This window comes from Equus caballus, chromosome 1 (assembly GCF_041296265.1).
Source record: "Equus caballus isolate H_3958 breed thoroughbred chromosome 1, TB-T2T, whole genome shotgun sequence".
NCBI lineage: Eukaryota > Metazoa > Chordata > Mammalia > Perissodactyla > Equidae > Equus > Equus caballus.
Window position 1 is genome coordinate 159,615,865 of NC_091684.1, and position 15,529 is coordinate 159,631,393.

General features: G+C 37.0%; 1 protein-coding gene across 4 annotated transcripts in view; it reads right to left on the bottom strand.

The window, feature by feature from the left end:
* GANC (glucosidase alpha, neutral C) overlaps positions 1-15,529 on the bottom strand; it is a 74,708-nt gene that overhangs the window by 46,589 nt on the left and 12,590 nt on the right. For all 4 annotated transcript variants that reach the window (XR_011427230.1, XM_023619222.2, XM_023619234.2 and 1 more), the window contains exon 5: positions 11,614-11,796. Coding sequence is in view for 3 of the 4 variants with exons in the window: in XM_023619222.2 (XP_023474990.1) it covers positions 11,614-11,796 (183 nt within the window). In the remaining variant the exon portion in view is untranslated. The remainder of the gene's footprint in view (positions 1-11,613; positions 11,797-15,529) is intronic.

Here is a 15,529-nt window from a genome sequence, read left to right on the forward strand (position 1 = left end):
CCATTAATGATGTAGATTGTCTTTTTATACATTAAGTGGTATTTCTAGCTCTTCTTCTGAGAATCGTCTATTCATACTCATTACACATAATTTTTTCTTTAGTGTAAAACAGAGCATGCACATAGAAGAGTATATAATGTCTGTGCAGAGTTTAAAGCATACTACTAAAGTGAACAACTGTGAACCCACCAGCAAGCATAAGCAACAGAAATGACTTGTTCCTCTGGAGGTCCTGTGTGCCTCTCTTCAGATGCACCTGCCTCCTCCCCCCACGCTTCAGAGGTACCCACTTAACTACATTTTCTGTGCGATCAGTCCCTTGCTGTTTTTTATAGTATTCCAACAAGTGTATGAATCCTCAAACATATATTATTTGGTTTTGCCTTTTAAAAAAAGTTTTATACAAATAGAAGTATACTGTATATATTCTTTTGTGACATGTTTTCTCACTCAATATTAAAAATTTTGATATTCATATATTAATATGCATTGCTGCAGTTTGTATCTCCCATTTTTTATTTGCTTGTTGTTTTTTTTATTGATTTGTATAAACTCTTTCCATATTGTGCATATTAATTTTTGATTTCTTATATATGTTAAAAATTTATGGTGAAATTTAAGGCAACTGGTATGTTGCTTTTTAATTTTTTTAATTAATAAACTTTATTTTCTAGAGCAGTTTTAGGTTCACAGCAAAACTGAGCAGAAAGTACAGAGAGTCCCCATATACTCACCGTCCTCATGCACTTACAATCTCCCTCACTATCAACATCCTGCATCAGAGGAGCACATTTGTTAGATTCAATGAACCTACACTGACACATCATTATCACTCAAGGTCTCTAGTTTATATTAGGGTTCACTATTGGTGTTGTACATTCTATGGATTTTGACAAATGTATAATGACATGTATCCACCATTGTAGTATAGTCCAGAGTTTTCACTGCCCTAAAAATCTTTTATGCTCTGCCTTCTCCTCCCTGCTTCCCCCATTAGCCCCTTTAACCACTAATTTTTTTCACTCTCTCTCTAGTTTTGCCTTTTCCAGAATTTCATATAGTTGGAATCACACAGCATGGAGCCTTTTTCAGATTGGCTTCTTTCACTTAGTATTATGAGTTTAAGTTTCCTTTATGTCTTTTCATGACTTGATAATTCTTTTCTTTTAGGGATTGAATAATATTCCATTATCTGGATATACCACAGTTTATCTATTCACCTACTGAAGGACATCTTGGTTGCTTCCAAGTTTTGGCAATTATAAATAAAGCTGCTGGAAACATCCGTGTGCAGCTATTTGCATGGACGTAAGTTTTCAGCTCCTTTGGGTAAATACCAAAGAGCACGACTCCTGGATTGTATGGTAAGGGTATCTTTAGTTTTGTAACAAACTGTCAAACTATCTTCCAAAGTGACTGCACCATTTTGCATTCCCACTAGCAATGAATGTGAGTTCCTGTTGTTCCACATTCTTGCCAGCATTTTGCTGCCAGTGTTTTGGATGTTGGCCATTCTAATAGATGTGTAGTGGTATCTTATTTTAATTTGCAATTCCCTAACGACATATGATGTTGAACATCTTTTCATATGCTTACTCGCCATCTTTATATCTTCTTTGGTGAGGTGTCTGTTCAGGTCTTTTGCCTGTTTTTAAATTGGATGTTCATTTTCTTGTGGTTGAATTTTAAGAGTTTTTATCAGATGTGTCTTTTGCAAATATTTCCTTCCAGTCTGTGGCTTGTCTTCTCATTTTCTTAACATTGTTTTTTACAGAGCAATAGTTTTAAATTTTAATGAAGTCCAATTTACCAATTATTTCTTTCATGGATTGTGCCTTTAGTGTTTTATCTAAAAAATCATCGCCATATCCAAGGTCATCTAAATTTTCTCCTATGTTATCTTCTAGGAGTTTTATAGTTTTGCATTTTAGACTTAGGTCTGTGATCCATTTTGAGTTAATTTTTGTGAAGGGTGTAAAGTCTGCGTCTAGATTCAGTTTTTTGTTTGTAGATGTCCAGTTGTTCCAGAACCATTTGTTGAAAAGATTATTTTTGCTCCATGGTTTGCCTTTGCTCTTTTGTCAAAGATCAGTTCTATGTATTCATGCGGGTCTATTTCTGGGCTCTCTATTTTGTTCTATTGATCTATTTGTCTCTTCATTCACTAACACCACACTGTCTTGACTACTGTAGCTTTATAGTAAGTCTTGAAGTAGGGTAGTGTCAGTCCTGCAACGTTGTTCTTCTCCTTCAACACTGAATTGGTATTCTAGGTCTTCTTCCTTGTCACGTAAACTGTAGAATCAGTTTGTCAACATCCACAAAATAATTTGCTGGGATTTTGACTGGGATTGCATTTAATCTGTAGATCAAGTTGGGAAGGACTGCCATCTTGACAATATTGAGTTTCCCTATTCATGAATATGGAGTCTCTCTCCATTTATTTAGTTCTTTGATTGCTTTCATCAGAGTCTTGTAGATTTCCTTATATAGATGTTGTACGTATTTTGTTAGATTTATAACTAAATATTTCATTTTTGGGGGTGCTATATAAATAGTAATGTGTTTTAATGTCAAATTCCACTTGTTCATTGCTGGTATATAGGAAAGTGATTGACTTTTGTACATTAACTTTGTATCCTGCACCTTTGTTACAATCGCTTGTTAGTTCCAGGAGTTTTGTGTGTGTGTGCCAGTTTTGGATTTTCTACATAGACAATTATGCCACCAGTGAACAAAGTGAGTAGTTTTTTTTTTTTAAAGATTGGCCCTGAGCTAACATCTATTGCCAATCTTTTTTTTTCTTCTTCTCCCCAAAGTCCCCCAGTACATAGTTGTATATTCTAGTTGTAGGTCCTTCCAGTTGAGCTATGTGGGACACCACCTCAATATGGCTTGATGAGCAGTGCTAGGTCCATGCCCAAGATCCAAACCGGTGAAACCCTGGGCAGCCAAAGCAGAGCACAGGAACTTAACCACTTGGCCACATGGCCGGCCCCACAAAGAGAGTTTTATTTCTTCCTTCCCAATCTGTATAACTTTTATTTCCTTTTCTTGTCTTATTGCATTATCTAGGACTTCCAGAATGATGTTGAAACGTGGTGGTGAGAGGGGACATCTTTGCTTTGTTCCTGGACTTAGTAGGAAAGCTTTGAGCTTCTCACCATTAAGTATGACAGTAGCTGTAGGATTTTGGTAGATGTTCTTTATCAAGTTGAGAAAGTTCTCCTCTATTCTTAGTTTGCTGAGAGTTTATACACGAATGGGCGTTGGATTTTGTCAAATGCCTTTTCTGCATCTATTGATATGATCATGTGATTTTTCTTCTTTAGCTTGTTGATGTGATAGATTACATTAATTGATTTTTGAATATCAAACCAGTTTTGCATGCCTAGGATAAATCCCAGATGGTCATGGTATATAATTCTTTTCATATTATAAATTGTTGAATTCAATTTGCTAATATCTTGTTGAAGATTTTTACATCTATGTTGATGATAGATATTGGTCTATAGTTTTCTTGTAACGTCTTTGTCTTATTTTGGTATTATGGTAACGTTGGCCTCATAGAATAAGTTAGGAAGAATTCCCTCTTCTATTTTCTAGAAGAGATTGTACAGAATTGGTATAATTTCTTCCTTAAATGTTTGGTAAAATTCACCAGTGAACCCATCTGTGCATGGCACTTTCTGTTTTGGAGGGTTATTAATTATTGACTTGATTTATTTAATAGATATAGGCCTAGTGAGATTGTCTATTTCTTCTTGCCTGAGTTTTTGCAGATTTGGTGTTTTAAGGAATTGTTCTGTTTCATCTAGGTTATCATATTTGTGGGCATGGAGTTGTTTATAATATTCTTTTATTATCTGTTTAATGTCCACAATACCTGCAGTGATGTCCTCTCTTTATGATATTATTAATTTGTGTCTTCTCTGTTTTTCTTAGTTAGCCTGGCTAATGGCTTATTGATTTTATTGATCTTTTTAAAAGAACAACTTTTGGTTTTGTTGTTCTCTTTTGATTTCCTGTTTTGAATTCCATTGATTTTTCCTCTAATTTTTATTTCTTTCTTTTGCTTACTTTGGATTTAACATACTCTTGCTTTTCTAGTTTCCTAAGGTGGAAGGTTAGATTATTGATTTTAGATCTTTCTTCTTTTCTAACATATACTTTCAATGCTACAAATTTCCCTCTAAGCACTGCTTTCACTGCATCCCCCAAATTTTGATAAGTTCTATTTTCATTTTCATTTGGTTCAAAATATCTTTAACTTTTTTTTGAGATTTCTTGTTTGACCTATGTGTTATTTAGAAGTGTGCTGTTTAATCTCCAAGTACTTTGGAATTTTCCAGCTTTCTGCTATTGATTTCTAGTTTAATTCCACGGTGGTCTGAGAATAAGGATTGTGTGATTTCTATTCATTTAAGTTCATTAAGGTGTCTTTTATGACCTCAAATATGGTCTATATTGGTGAATGTTCCATGTGAGCTTGAAATGAAAGTGTATTCTACTGCTGTTGGATGAATAAGTCTATAGATGTCAATTATATCCAGTTGATTGATGGTGCTGTTGAATTCAACTACATCCTTACTGATTTTCTCTCTGCTGGATCTGTCCATTTCTGATAGAAGGGCATTAAGGTCTCTAATTATAACAGAGGATTCGCCTATTTCTCCTTGCATTTCTATCAGTTTTGCCTCACTTATTTTGAATCCCCGTTGTTAGGCACATACACATTAAAGATTATTATGTCTTCTCAGAGAAATGACTCCTTTATCATCATACAATATCCTTTTTTATCTCTAATAACTTTCCCTGTTCTGAAGTCTGCTCTTTCTAAAATTAATATAACTACTCCCCCTTTCTTTTGATTAGTTTAAACATGGTATATCTTTCTCCATCTTTTTAATTTTAATCATATGTGTCTTTATATTTAACATGTGTTTCTTGCAGACAACATATAGCTATGTCTTGTTTGTAGGTCCATACTGACGATCTCCATTTTTTGAGTGGTGTATTTAGACCCTTGACATTCAAGGTGATTATTGATATAGGTGGATTAATCTCCACCATATTTGTTACCATTTTCTATTTGTTGCCCTTGTTCTGTTCCTATTTTTGTCCTCTACACTTTTTCTGCCATCTGTGGTTTTAATTGAGCATTTTATATGATTCTATTTTCTCTCTTTCCTTAACATATCAATTATACTTCTTTTTAAACTATTTTTAGTGTTTTTTCTAGAATTTGCAACATAAATTTCCAACTAATTCAAATCCACTTTCAAACAACACTATACTGCTTCACAGTATAGTAGTTGGTATAGTGCAAGTGCCTTATAATAACAAAATATTCTTAATTCTTCTCTCCTGTCCCTTATATCATTGGCTGTCATTCATTTCATACATACATAAGCAAACATAAATAAATATACACATACACATATGTACGTAAGCATATACAATTGAGTACATTGTTGCTATTTAATTTTGAACAAACTGTTATCTGTTAGATCAAATATGAATAGGAAAAATAAAAGTTTTTATTTTACCTTCACTTATTCATTCTCTGATGGTCTTTCTTTCTTTATGTAGATTCAAGTTTCTGACTTATACCATTTTCCTTCTCTCTGAAGAACTTTTTTAAAACATTTCTTGCAAGGCAGGTTATTGAAAACAAATCTGCTTGTCTGAAAAAGTCTTTATTTTTTTGTCTGTCTGAGGAATTCTTTTCTCCTTCAGTTTTGAAGGGTAATTTCACAGGGTATAGAATTCTAGGTTCATAGTTTTTTCCTCTCAAGACTTTACTTTATTCCCCTCTCTTCTTGCTTGCTTGGTTTCTTAGAAGTCAGATAGAATTCTTATCTTTGCTTCTCTATAGGTAAAATTTTTTCCTCTGGCTTCTTTCAAGATTTTTACTTTATCTTTGATTTTCTGAAGTTTGAACATGATATGCCTGGGTGTAGTTTCTTTTAGCATTTATCCTGCTTGATGTTCTCTGAGCTTCCTGGATCTGTGGTTTGGTGTCTGACATTAATTTTGGGAAAATTCCCAGTCATTATTGCTTCAAATATTACTTCTGTTCCTTTCTCTGATTCTTCTCTTTCAGTATCCCCTTTATGTGGTATATCTTTTGTACCTGTCCCACAGTTCTTGGATAGTCTATTCTAGGATTTTTTTCCCAGCATTTTTCTGTTTGCTTTTTATTTGGATGTTTCTATCGTCATATCCTTGAGCTCAGAGATTCTTTCCTCAGCTGCATCCAGTCTACTAATGAACCCATCAAAGGCATTCTTCATCTCTATTACAGTATTTTTGATCTTTAGCATTTCTTTTTGTTTTTTTAACTTTATTGAGGTAGAATTTACATACAATAAACTGAACATATTTTAAGTGCACAATTTAATAAGTTTTGGCATATGTATACACCCATGAAACCATAAACACAATAAAGATACCGATCATCCATTACTCCCAAAAGTTGCCTTGTGTCTGTTTGTAATCCTTCCCTCCCCACCTCTTTTTGTATTCCCACTCCCATCCTCAGGTAACCACTTTGCATGTGTAGAATTTTATATAAATGGTATTGTACACTATGCTGTTTTAGGGTTTTTTGGTGAGGAAGATTGGCCCTGAGCTAACATCTGTGCCAATGTTCCTCTATTTTGTATGTGGGATGCCACCACAGTGTGGCTTGAGGAGTGGTGTGTAGGTCTGCACCTGGGATCTGAACCCGTGAACCCCAGGCCACTGAAGCGAGGCACACGCATGCCACTGGGCCAGCCCCTGTTCTGGGTTTTTTAATAATACATTTTGGGTTAATTTTTTATTTTGGGTCAAAGTTCATAATTATTTTGATATTCACTCATTTTATTAAGTGTATCAATAGTTCGGACCTTTTTATACCTAAGTAGTATCCCATTTTATGGATATACCAGTTTGTTTATCCATTTACCTACTGATGGACATTTGTGTTGTTTCCAGTTTTTGGTTAGCACAAATAATGCTGCTATGAATATCTGGGTACACATCTTTGTAGCGACATACACTTTCATTTCTTGTGGGACACTCTCTAGCTATGGAATGGCTGGAGTATATGGCGGGTAGATATTTTACTTTTTAAGAAACCCACAAACTGTTTTCCAAAGCGGTTGTACCATTTTACATTCCTAAAAAAGAAGAGTATGAGAATTCCGGTTGCTCCACATTCTTGTCAACACTTGATATGGTCTGTCTTTTTAATTTTAGCCATTTTAATAGGTCTGTGGTAGTATGTCATTGTTGTCTTAGTTTGCAATTCCCTATTGACTAATGGCATTGAACATATTTTTCAAGTGCTTATTTGTCACTTATATATCTTCTTTGATGAAGTATCTGCTTAAATCTTTGGTTTATTAGATTTTCTTATGATTAAATTTTGAGAGTTCCTTCTCTATTATGGATACAACTTCTTTATAACATATATGATTTGCAAATATTTTCTCTCAGGCTATGACTTATCTTTTCATTCTCTTCATAGTGTCTTCCAAAGGGCAGGTGTTTTTACTTTTGTTTATGTCTATTCTATTAGTTTTTTCTTTTGTGGATCATGCTTTTGGTGTCTTATCTAAGACATCTTTGTCTAATCCAAGGTCATCAAGATTTTCTGTTATTGTCTAGAAGTTTTAGGTTTTAAATTTAGGTCTACATTGTATTTTAAGCAATTTTTTTTTGGACTGAAGTTCATTTTTTGCGAACAGATACCCAAATGTTCCAATACCATTTGTTGAAAAGACTATTCTTTCTCCACTGAAATGCATCTTTGTAAAAGGTCAGTTGTCCTTATATGAGTGGATCTATTTCTGGACTCCCTATTACATTCTATTGATTTATTTACCTGTCTTGTCTTTATATCAGTGTCACACAATGTAGCTTTATAGTAAGTCTTGAAATAGGTTAATGTTAGTCCTTCAGCTTTATTCTTCTCTTCTTGCATTCTCTTTGGTTCTTTCTTAGAATTTCCTTCTCTCTTCTTACCTTATCCAACTGTTCTTGCATGTTGTTTCCTTTTTCCATTAAAGCTCACAGCAAGTTAATGATAGTTTTTAAAAAATTCCTGGTCTGATAATTCCAACATTTCTGCCATATCTGACTCTGGTTCTGATGCTTGTTTAGTCTTTTCAAACTGTGTTTTTTTTCTTTTTGTATGCCTTGTAATTTTTTGTTGAAAAGTGGACAGTATGTACTGTGTAAAAGGAACTGCAGTAAATAGCTATTTAGTAATGTGGTAGCAAGGTGTGGGGGGAGCGGAAGCTTTCCGTAGTGTTGTGATTAGGTCTCCGTCTTGGTGAGCTTGCGCCCTTGAACTGTAACCTCTACCAGTGCTTCTCAGCTGTTCTCTGCCCACCTCAACCCACTCAGGAGATGGTTGGAGTGAGGTATTTCCCTTCCCCCACATGGAAGGTTAGAGAGAGCTGGAGTTGGGTATTTCCCTTCCCCCAGGTAGGTTAGGCTCTGATGAAACCCCAGCTGTTTAGGCTCTGGTAAAGTAGTTTCTCCTGAGGGCAGTGCTTGTTAAGAAGTATAGAATGCTCTGGCATATTTCAAAATGGTTCCTGTATTAGTCAGAGTTTTCCAGAGAAACAGAACTAATAGGATATATAGAGATGTATAGAAAGAGATTTATTATGAGGGATTGGCTCATATGATTATGGAGGCTGAGAAGTCTCACAGTCTGCTGTCTGTAAACTAAGGGGCTCAGGAAAGCCGATGGTATAGTTCCAGTCCAAACTGGAAGACCTGAGAACCAGGGGAGCCAATGGAGAAAGTCCTAGTCCAGGTTCGAAGGCCGGAGAACCAGGGGTCTACGGTGTTAGTCCTGGTCTGCGTGTGAAGGTCCGAGAACCAGGATTGCAGAATCTGAGGGAGGAGAAGATGAACATCTCCACTCAGCAGAGAGCAAGTTCATCCTTCCTCTGCCTTTTTGTTCTATTCAGGGCCTCAATAAAATGGATGACGCCCACCTACTTTGGTGAGGGTGATCATCTTTACTCAGTTTACCAATTCAAGTGCGAATCTCTTCTGGAAACACCCTCACAGACACACCCAGAAATCACGTTTTACCAGCTCCTGGACATTCCTTGGCCCAGTCAAGGTGACATATAAAATTAACCATCACCAGTCCTTTTCCTGTACCCCTGTCGGGAGCACAAGGGGATTTTGCTCTAATATTCACTTTGAGAACCTGGAGGTAAAACACACCAAAGTGTGAAGAAGCCCCTATGACTAGGTTCCCCTGAAGTTTCTAACTCTCAGAGTCATCCACACTGAGCCTCCAGCAATTTGTCAATTGCAGTTTAGATTTTTCCCACCCAGGCGCTGGTTCCCAGGAGGTTTCTGTTCGTGGGTTTCTGCTCTGGTAAATTGTGATTCTCTGTATCCGCCTATCTGTCTCTGCAATTTTGGGGGCAGCAGTTAGCCCAATGACCTCATTTCTCTCATGGATCTAAGAAGAGTCATTGATTTTTCAGTTTGTTCAACTTTTTACTTGTTAGGACTTTGTGGCAACTTCTAAGCTCTTCATACACAAGACCGGAAATTACAAGTCCTTGCCTTTCCATTTTGTTCAGGTTTTTTTTTTTTTTTTTGGTGGCTATAACAAAGTTTAAAATTTTTAAGTAATCAAATCTATCAGTCCTTTTCCTCATGGCTCTTCAGATTTGTCACACTGAAAAGATTATTATAATAGTCAATATCTTCTTGTATTTTTATGTTAATTTTTATTCATCTAGAATTCATTTTTGCTGAAGTTGAGAGGTTAGGATCTAACTTAATTTTTTCCAGGTGGATAATCTGATTTTCCTAACACAAATATAAATACAAATGGTAGAAATACAAACTAGTATACAATCTCTTGGAAGGCAATTTGGCAATTATCTATCAAAATTACAAATGCACAAACTATGTGATCAGCAATTATACTTCCATGATTCTAGTACACGGATATACTTGCACGTACACAAAATGACACATATACATGGTTATTCGCAACAGTTGTAAAACAAGATTAGAAACAACTTTCAAGTCCATCAATAGCAATTTACTAAATGAATCATGGTACAACCATACAATAGAAATTATGTAGCTGCTTTAAAGAAATTAGGAACTATCACATTGGCAAAGGAAGAAAGGCAAGGCACAGAATGACGTGTAAAGGTAGTACCATTTGTGTTGGGAAAGGAAAAAACAAAGAATATATACCTTATTGTGTAGGCATAAATTATCTCTGGAGGGATACATAGCGAACTGGAAACACCAGTTACTTTCAAAGATGGAACTGGGTAGCTCAAGGATAGATGGTGAGGGAGAATTTTCACCCCCTCCGTATATTCCCTTTTGTACCATGTGCTTATTTAAAAAATAAATAGGGGCCGGCCCGGTGGGCAGCGGTTAAGTTTGCACATTCCACTTCGGCGGCCTGTAGTTCGGGTCCCGGCTGTGGACATGGCACTGCTTGGCACGCCATGCTGTGGTAGGCGTCCCACATATGAAAAGTAGAGGAAGATGGGCATGGATGTTAGCTCAGGGCCAGTCTTTCTCAGCAAAAAGAGAACGGGCAGCAGTTAGCTCAAGGCTCATCTTCCTCAAAAAAAATAAAAAAATAAAAAAATAAAAAAAAATAAAAAGGCCCAACTTAGATATCACCTCTAAAACAAAATAAAACAAAAATAATGGGAGTTTATTAAAAGAAAAAAATGTTTTAAATATAAATAACCTGGGTACTGGGTACACGGGTATTAGTCATGTTATTAGTATTTTTCAATTAAAAAAAGATAATTGAAGAATATTCATAAGGTACTAACAAAGTAGGTGGCAGGATTATGGTTATTTTTTCTTCTTTTCAATATTTTCGATTTTTCCTACAATGAACACATACTATTTCTGTGATAAGAAAATAAGATTTTTTAATATTAAAATTTAAAAATAAGTTGAAACCCAGAAAAAAATCACTATGTGGGATTAAAAATAAGCTGAAACCCAGAAAAAAATCACTATGTGGGAATAAGGAATGTTGAATGCTCTCTGCAGATCATAAAAAACGTTCATTATTAGAATAAACATAGAAAGAATTACAGACTAGAGGATTTAAAAACAATATTGGTAAAAATGGAAGAAGAATCTCCTCCTTCTTCTACTTCCTAATTCATGTGACCCCCCACACAAACAGCTTTGATCAGTGGTTGGTCCCAGAAAATTCCTAGACAACTATTCAAGTCTAGGGTAACTCATGTTATTGTAAGGGGGTAAAGTGAAATCCTGAAGACGTGTTAGTTCACATTAACATTTATAAAGTCAACAGAGTGCTTTTTTAGAAGGGTGGGGAGGGTAGAGGATGCCGTCAGTCAAAAACACAGGATGTGTTAAGAGTGCTATGTTTGCAAAAGTCTGGGAATCATTCTTGTCATCAAGCCTGCATTCACCTGCACAGGTGAAAAGACGAAATTTCTCAGAACGATATTCCAGCAAATAAGGCAAGTCAATTTTCTATGGGGATAGATATATTATCTATTTAGGCAACTAGTATTCACAATCAGGTTTTTTTAAGTTCTTTATGTGTCAAGTAATGTGCAAAAATACCTTTGCTTGAGAGGAATTTGCAGGTGTTCAAAGTACAATTGGCCCAAGGAGTTTATGCTCATCACGACCTCCTCTTCAGACACCAAGTCTACCTTGAATGGGTTTGCCGTAATATGACACTTCAGATCTCCTTTGCCATCTGCCAACACCAGACTGCCTGAGTCCCCTGAGCATGAAGTCAGCCTAGAAAACAAAGCAGGAAGAGAAAAACAAATTGTTATCGGTTTACATGGCTCAATGTGATTCTCAATTCAAATTAATGAATTAGTAAATCAATACTCATGCGACATAGCAGACATAGATAAGGCAGTGGAGAGCCATGATTGAGAGCACGAGCTTTGGTGTCAGAGAGGCTGTACTGAACACAGCTCTACCATGCACTAGAGGTATAACTTTGGACAAGTTAATCCATCTTTCCTCATCTGTAAAATGGAAACAATAAAAGCAAGAACAAAAAGACCTTTTTGAGAGAATTAAATGAGATCATGTAAAACACTTGGCACAGTGCCTGGCACATAATAATCACTCAATAAATATTAGCTGTCATCACCATTATTACCTTGGTTTGGACAGTCTAGTAACACTTTAGTGCATAGAATCTAAATACTTTGCTTTTCTTTCTCATTCCAACCATAAACTCAGAAACTGAGGAAGTAACACAGACTGGGTGACTGACCCACTGAATCCACAGTGAGCTGTAACCAAGTCAAACTTTTATCTATGTATCACCTGACTCCTATCAGTCCCCAGTTTGGCAGGTAAACTTAGGATGTTTTGAATCCCCAGGAATTATGTAAGCTCAGAGGCAGCACCTAAATTCTCTCAAAGGTCTAGATATTTCTTTCTCTGGTGTATAGTCACCCTGGTAAAAGGTCACAGGCCTCTTTAAGGAAGGTTAGGAGGGAGAGTTTATGTTCTTATTACGTCCTTACAAAGTCCTTCTCCATGGATTCTAGGCCTCCCCCCTCAAGCCAGATGCTCGGGTTCTAGAAACTAACTCTGTCTGGAGTTGTTTGAGAGGTTATGTCTCACTGTTCATCAAACCTAAGTACAGTTTTTTTGATTATTCCATCATGTAAGACTTTAGTCCATCTATTTCAGTCTAATGGACCCCTTGACACCTTGTCTGCTGCCCTGAGGGTTAAACCATTTTGACTGTCACACAGGCCTCGCTGCATGTTATGGAAACATGTCCACCTTCTCTCTAACAGCTAAATGCTGCTACTTTGACTCTGCCACCTGGAGCTTCATGGCCTCCCCTGAAATCAGGGAGCCCATTTTAATGTAATCATTTCCCACTATTATCTCTAGCTCACAAAAGACATTCACTCACTAACAATGCTTTCCAAGTGTTCCCTCACCAATGTATTTCTCAATGAAGGGAGCGTTTTCTGGATCCTCTGGGAGAACAGAATTGGGGACTAGATGAACTGGTTGCACATGATATGTCCACTCCAACATACTTATCTCCCGAAGTCTTTGGATCATTTTTTCCGTACTGTGCCAAGAAATTTCTAGTATCTCAGCTTCATTCAGCAGAGTCCATAGCTGTGTACAGGCTATAGTTGACCAACCCAAGCAAGCAACTAAAATCACTCCCAGCTGTCCAAGCTAGCATATCAAATCCAGATTCTCTGGTACGTGTACTCGTGCCAATAAACTTAGCACAATCCGAAAACTATGTTCCTTCCTTCCAGTCTAGGAACTTGTCAAAATTAATTTCCATGCATATTTACCAGGTTTTTGCCAATATAAAATCTCACAATTCTTTAGGTGTGTAAGCTTCTCCTCCTGAGTTTGACTGTACTTGGCTCCCCAGGCATGCTGGGCTCTGACTCTGAGAGTGGGTCTAGAGGCAGTGAAGAGTGGTACGGGGGAGGCGCAAGGACCACTGGAATCCCCTTGCATGGTATATCTTAGGGGAGGTCAACACAGGGTGTCCAAGCAAGGTAGGATCAGCTTTATCAGACAGAGGAGGAGGAGCTGCCTCTGCTGGAATGGGGGGCTCAGTGGAATTCTGAGGTTTGGGTACTTGGTTATCCAAATCTTTTCAAATGTTACTATTCAATTTTAAAGGGTCCTACCTTTTCCCAGTTAATACCCTAAATTCATAGACCTGATGAGGCTGTGAATTCACCTTATGTTCTAATTCAGCACACCACAGAATCAAACTCTGGATATGATTTTCAGCTACAAGGATTCTGCAGCTACAACAGATATGAGAGACTTTTAAGATTGTCGTAGAAACCTATTAAGGTTCTGACAAGGCCTTGAGCTAAGAATTTAAGGCCCTGAGACTGCTGTTTTCTTTAAGTTCTTCAGTGAGGTTAATAGCAGCCAGGCCACCTCAGAGTTTTGAATTCTGTATGACAGTTGTGCTATGCTATGGCCCCACCACTTGGTCTGCCAGAGCCATGCTTTCAATAGACACTTTATTTCAGTTGCCCACAGGTAGTAATTTCAACAACTTTGTCATGGAATGCCATGGTTTATTACTAGTTGTATTAGTTTGCTAGTGCTGCCATAACAAAGTACTACAAATTGGGTGGTTTTAACAATGGAAATTTATTTTCTCACAATTCTGGAGGCTGGAAGTCCAAGATCAAAGTGTCAGCAGGTTTGGTTTCTTCTGAGGCCTCTCTCCTTGGCTTCCAGATGGCCATCTTCTTGCCATGTCCTCACATGGTCATCCTTCTGTCTGTGTTATCTGTGTCCGAATCTCCTCCTCTTATAGGATACCAGTCATACTGGATTGGAACCCCCTCTAAGAACCCCATTTTAACTTAATTACCTCTTCAAAGGCCCTATTTCTAAATACAGTCACATTCTGAGGTACAGAGAGTTAGGGCTTCAACATATGTATTTGGGGGGCTGGACACAATTCAGCCCATAACACTAATATCTCATCCTCTAATGATAACCAGGTCCTCAATCCCTTAAATCCAACTAGATCAGCTAACCAACCTCATATTTCCATCCTTGAGGGTCTGTTGTTTATACCTACTTCTGATACCAATGACTGTTATCAATCAAGACTCAACTGTAGATAACAGACACAACTGTGGCTATTTTAAGCAGAGAGTAAATGACTTAACATGGGGGAATTAGGAGCTTACAACATCATGGGAAAGGCTGAGGTACAGGTTCCTGGCTGGGCATCCAGTAAAGACCCCGAGAACAATACTGCATTACGTAGGGCCAACAGAACTTCTCTCAGCAAGAATCAGGAAGTTGGGTAATCAGAAGTCACGATGGCAACTGCTGGGCTCCAGGATTATGCCACCTTAGCTGCAACCCAGAGATCAGGAAATGACTGCCCTAACGAATATGGCTCTAGAGCCGTTCTACAGCTGCCAAATCCACACCAGTAAAATGAGAAACTCAGTTCCAAAAACAAGATATCTGGAAGTGCGTCTGACTGGCGGAACCTGAATTACATCAGAAACTAGCTACATGGGAGTCTGGAAAATGAAGAAATGTAGTTTTTAGCTTTCTAGATACTGCAGCAGCCAAAGGCCCTCTAGAAAGAGGTTGGAACAGAAGCAGAACTAACATACCGTATTTACTACACAAAGCTAATATCACCCTGACCCCAAAACATGGCAAAGACAGCACAGAAAAAAACCCGACACACTAATTTTACTTACGAACACATATGTAAAAACGTTAAAGGATCTACTCATTTGCCAAACTGTAAAGCCTTGAGAAGTCTTTTTAAAATTTCTGCTTCCTAAGTTCTTGGCATATAGTGGCTCAATGAATAGATGTATTTTAAATTTATGACGGTTCTACCACAATTAATTAATTTCTTCTTATAATCTATTGACTTCTTACTAGATTTTCAGGGAAAAAAGAATCTACATAACACTATGATAATAATGTAGTGAAAATTAAAGCATCTGGCATGGTTTTATGT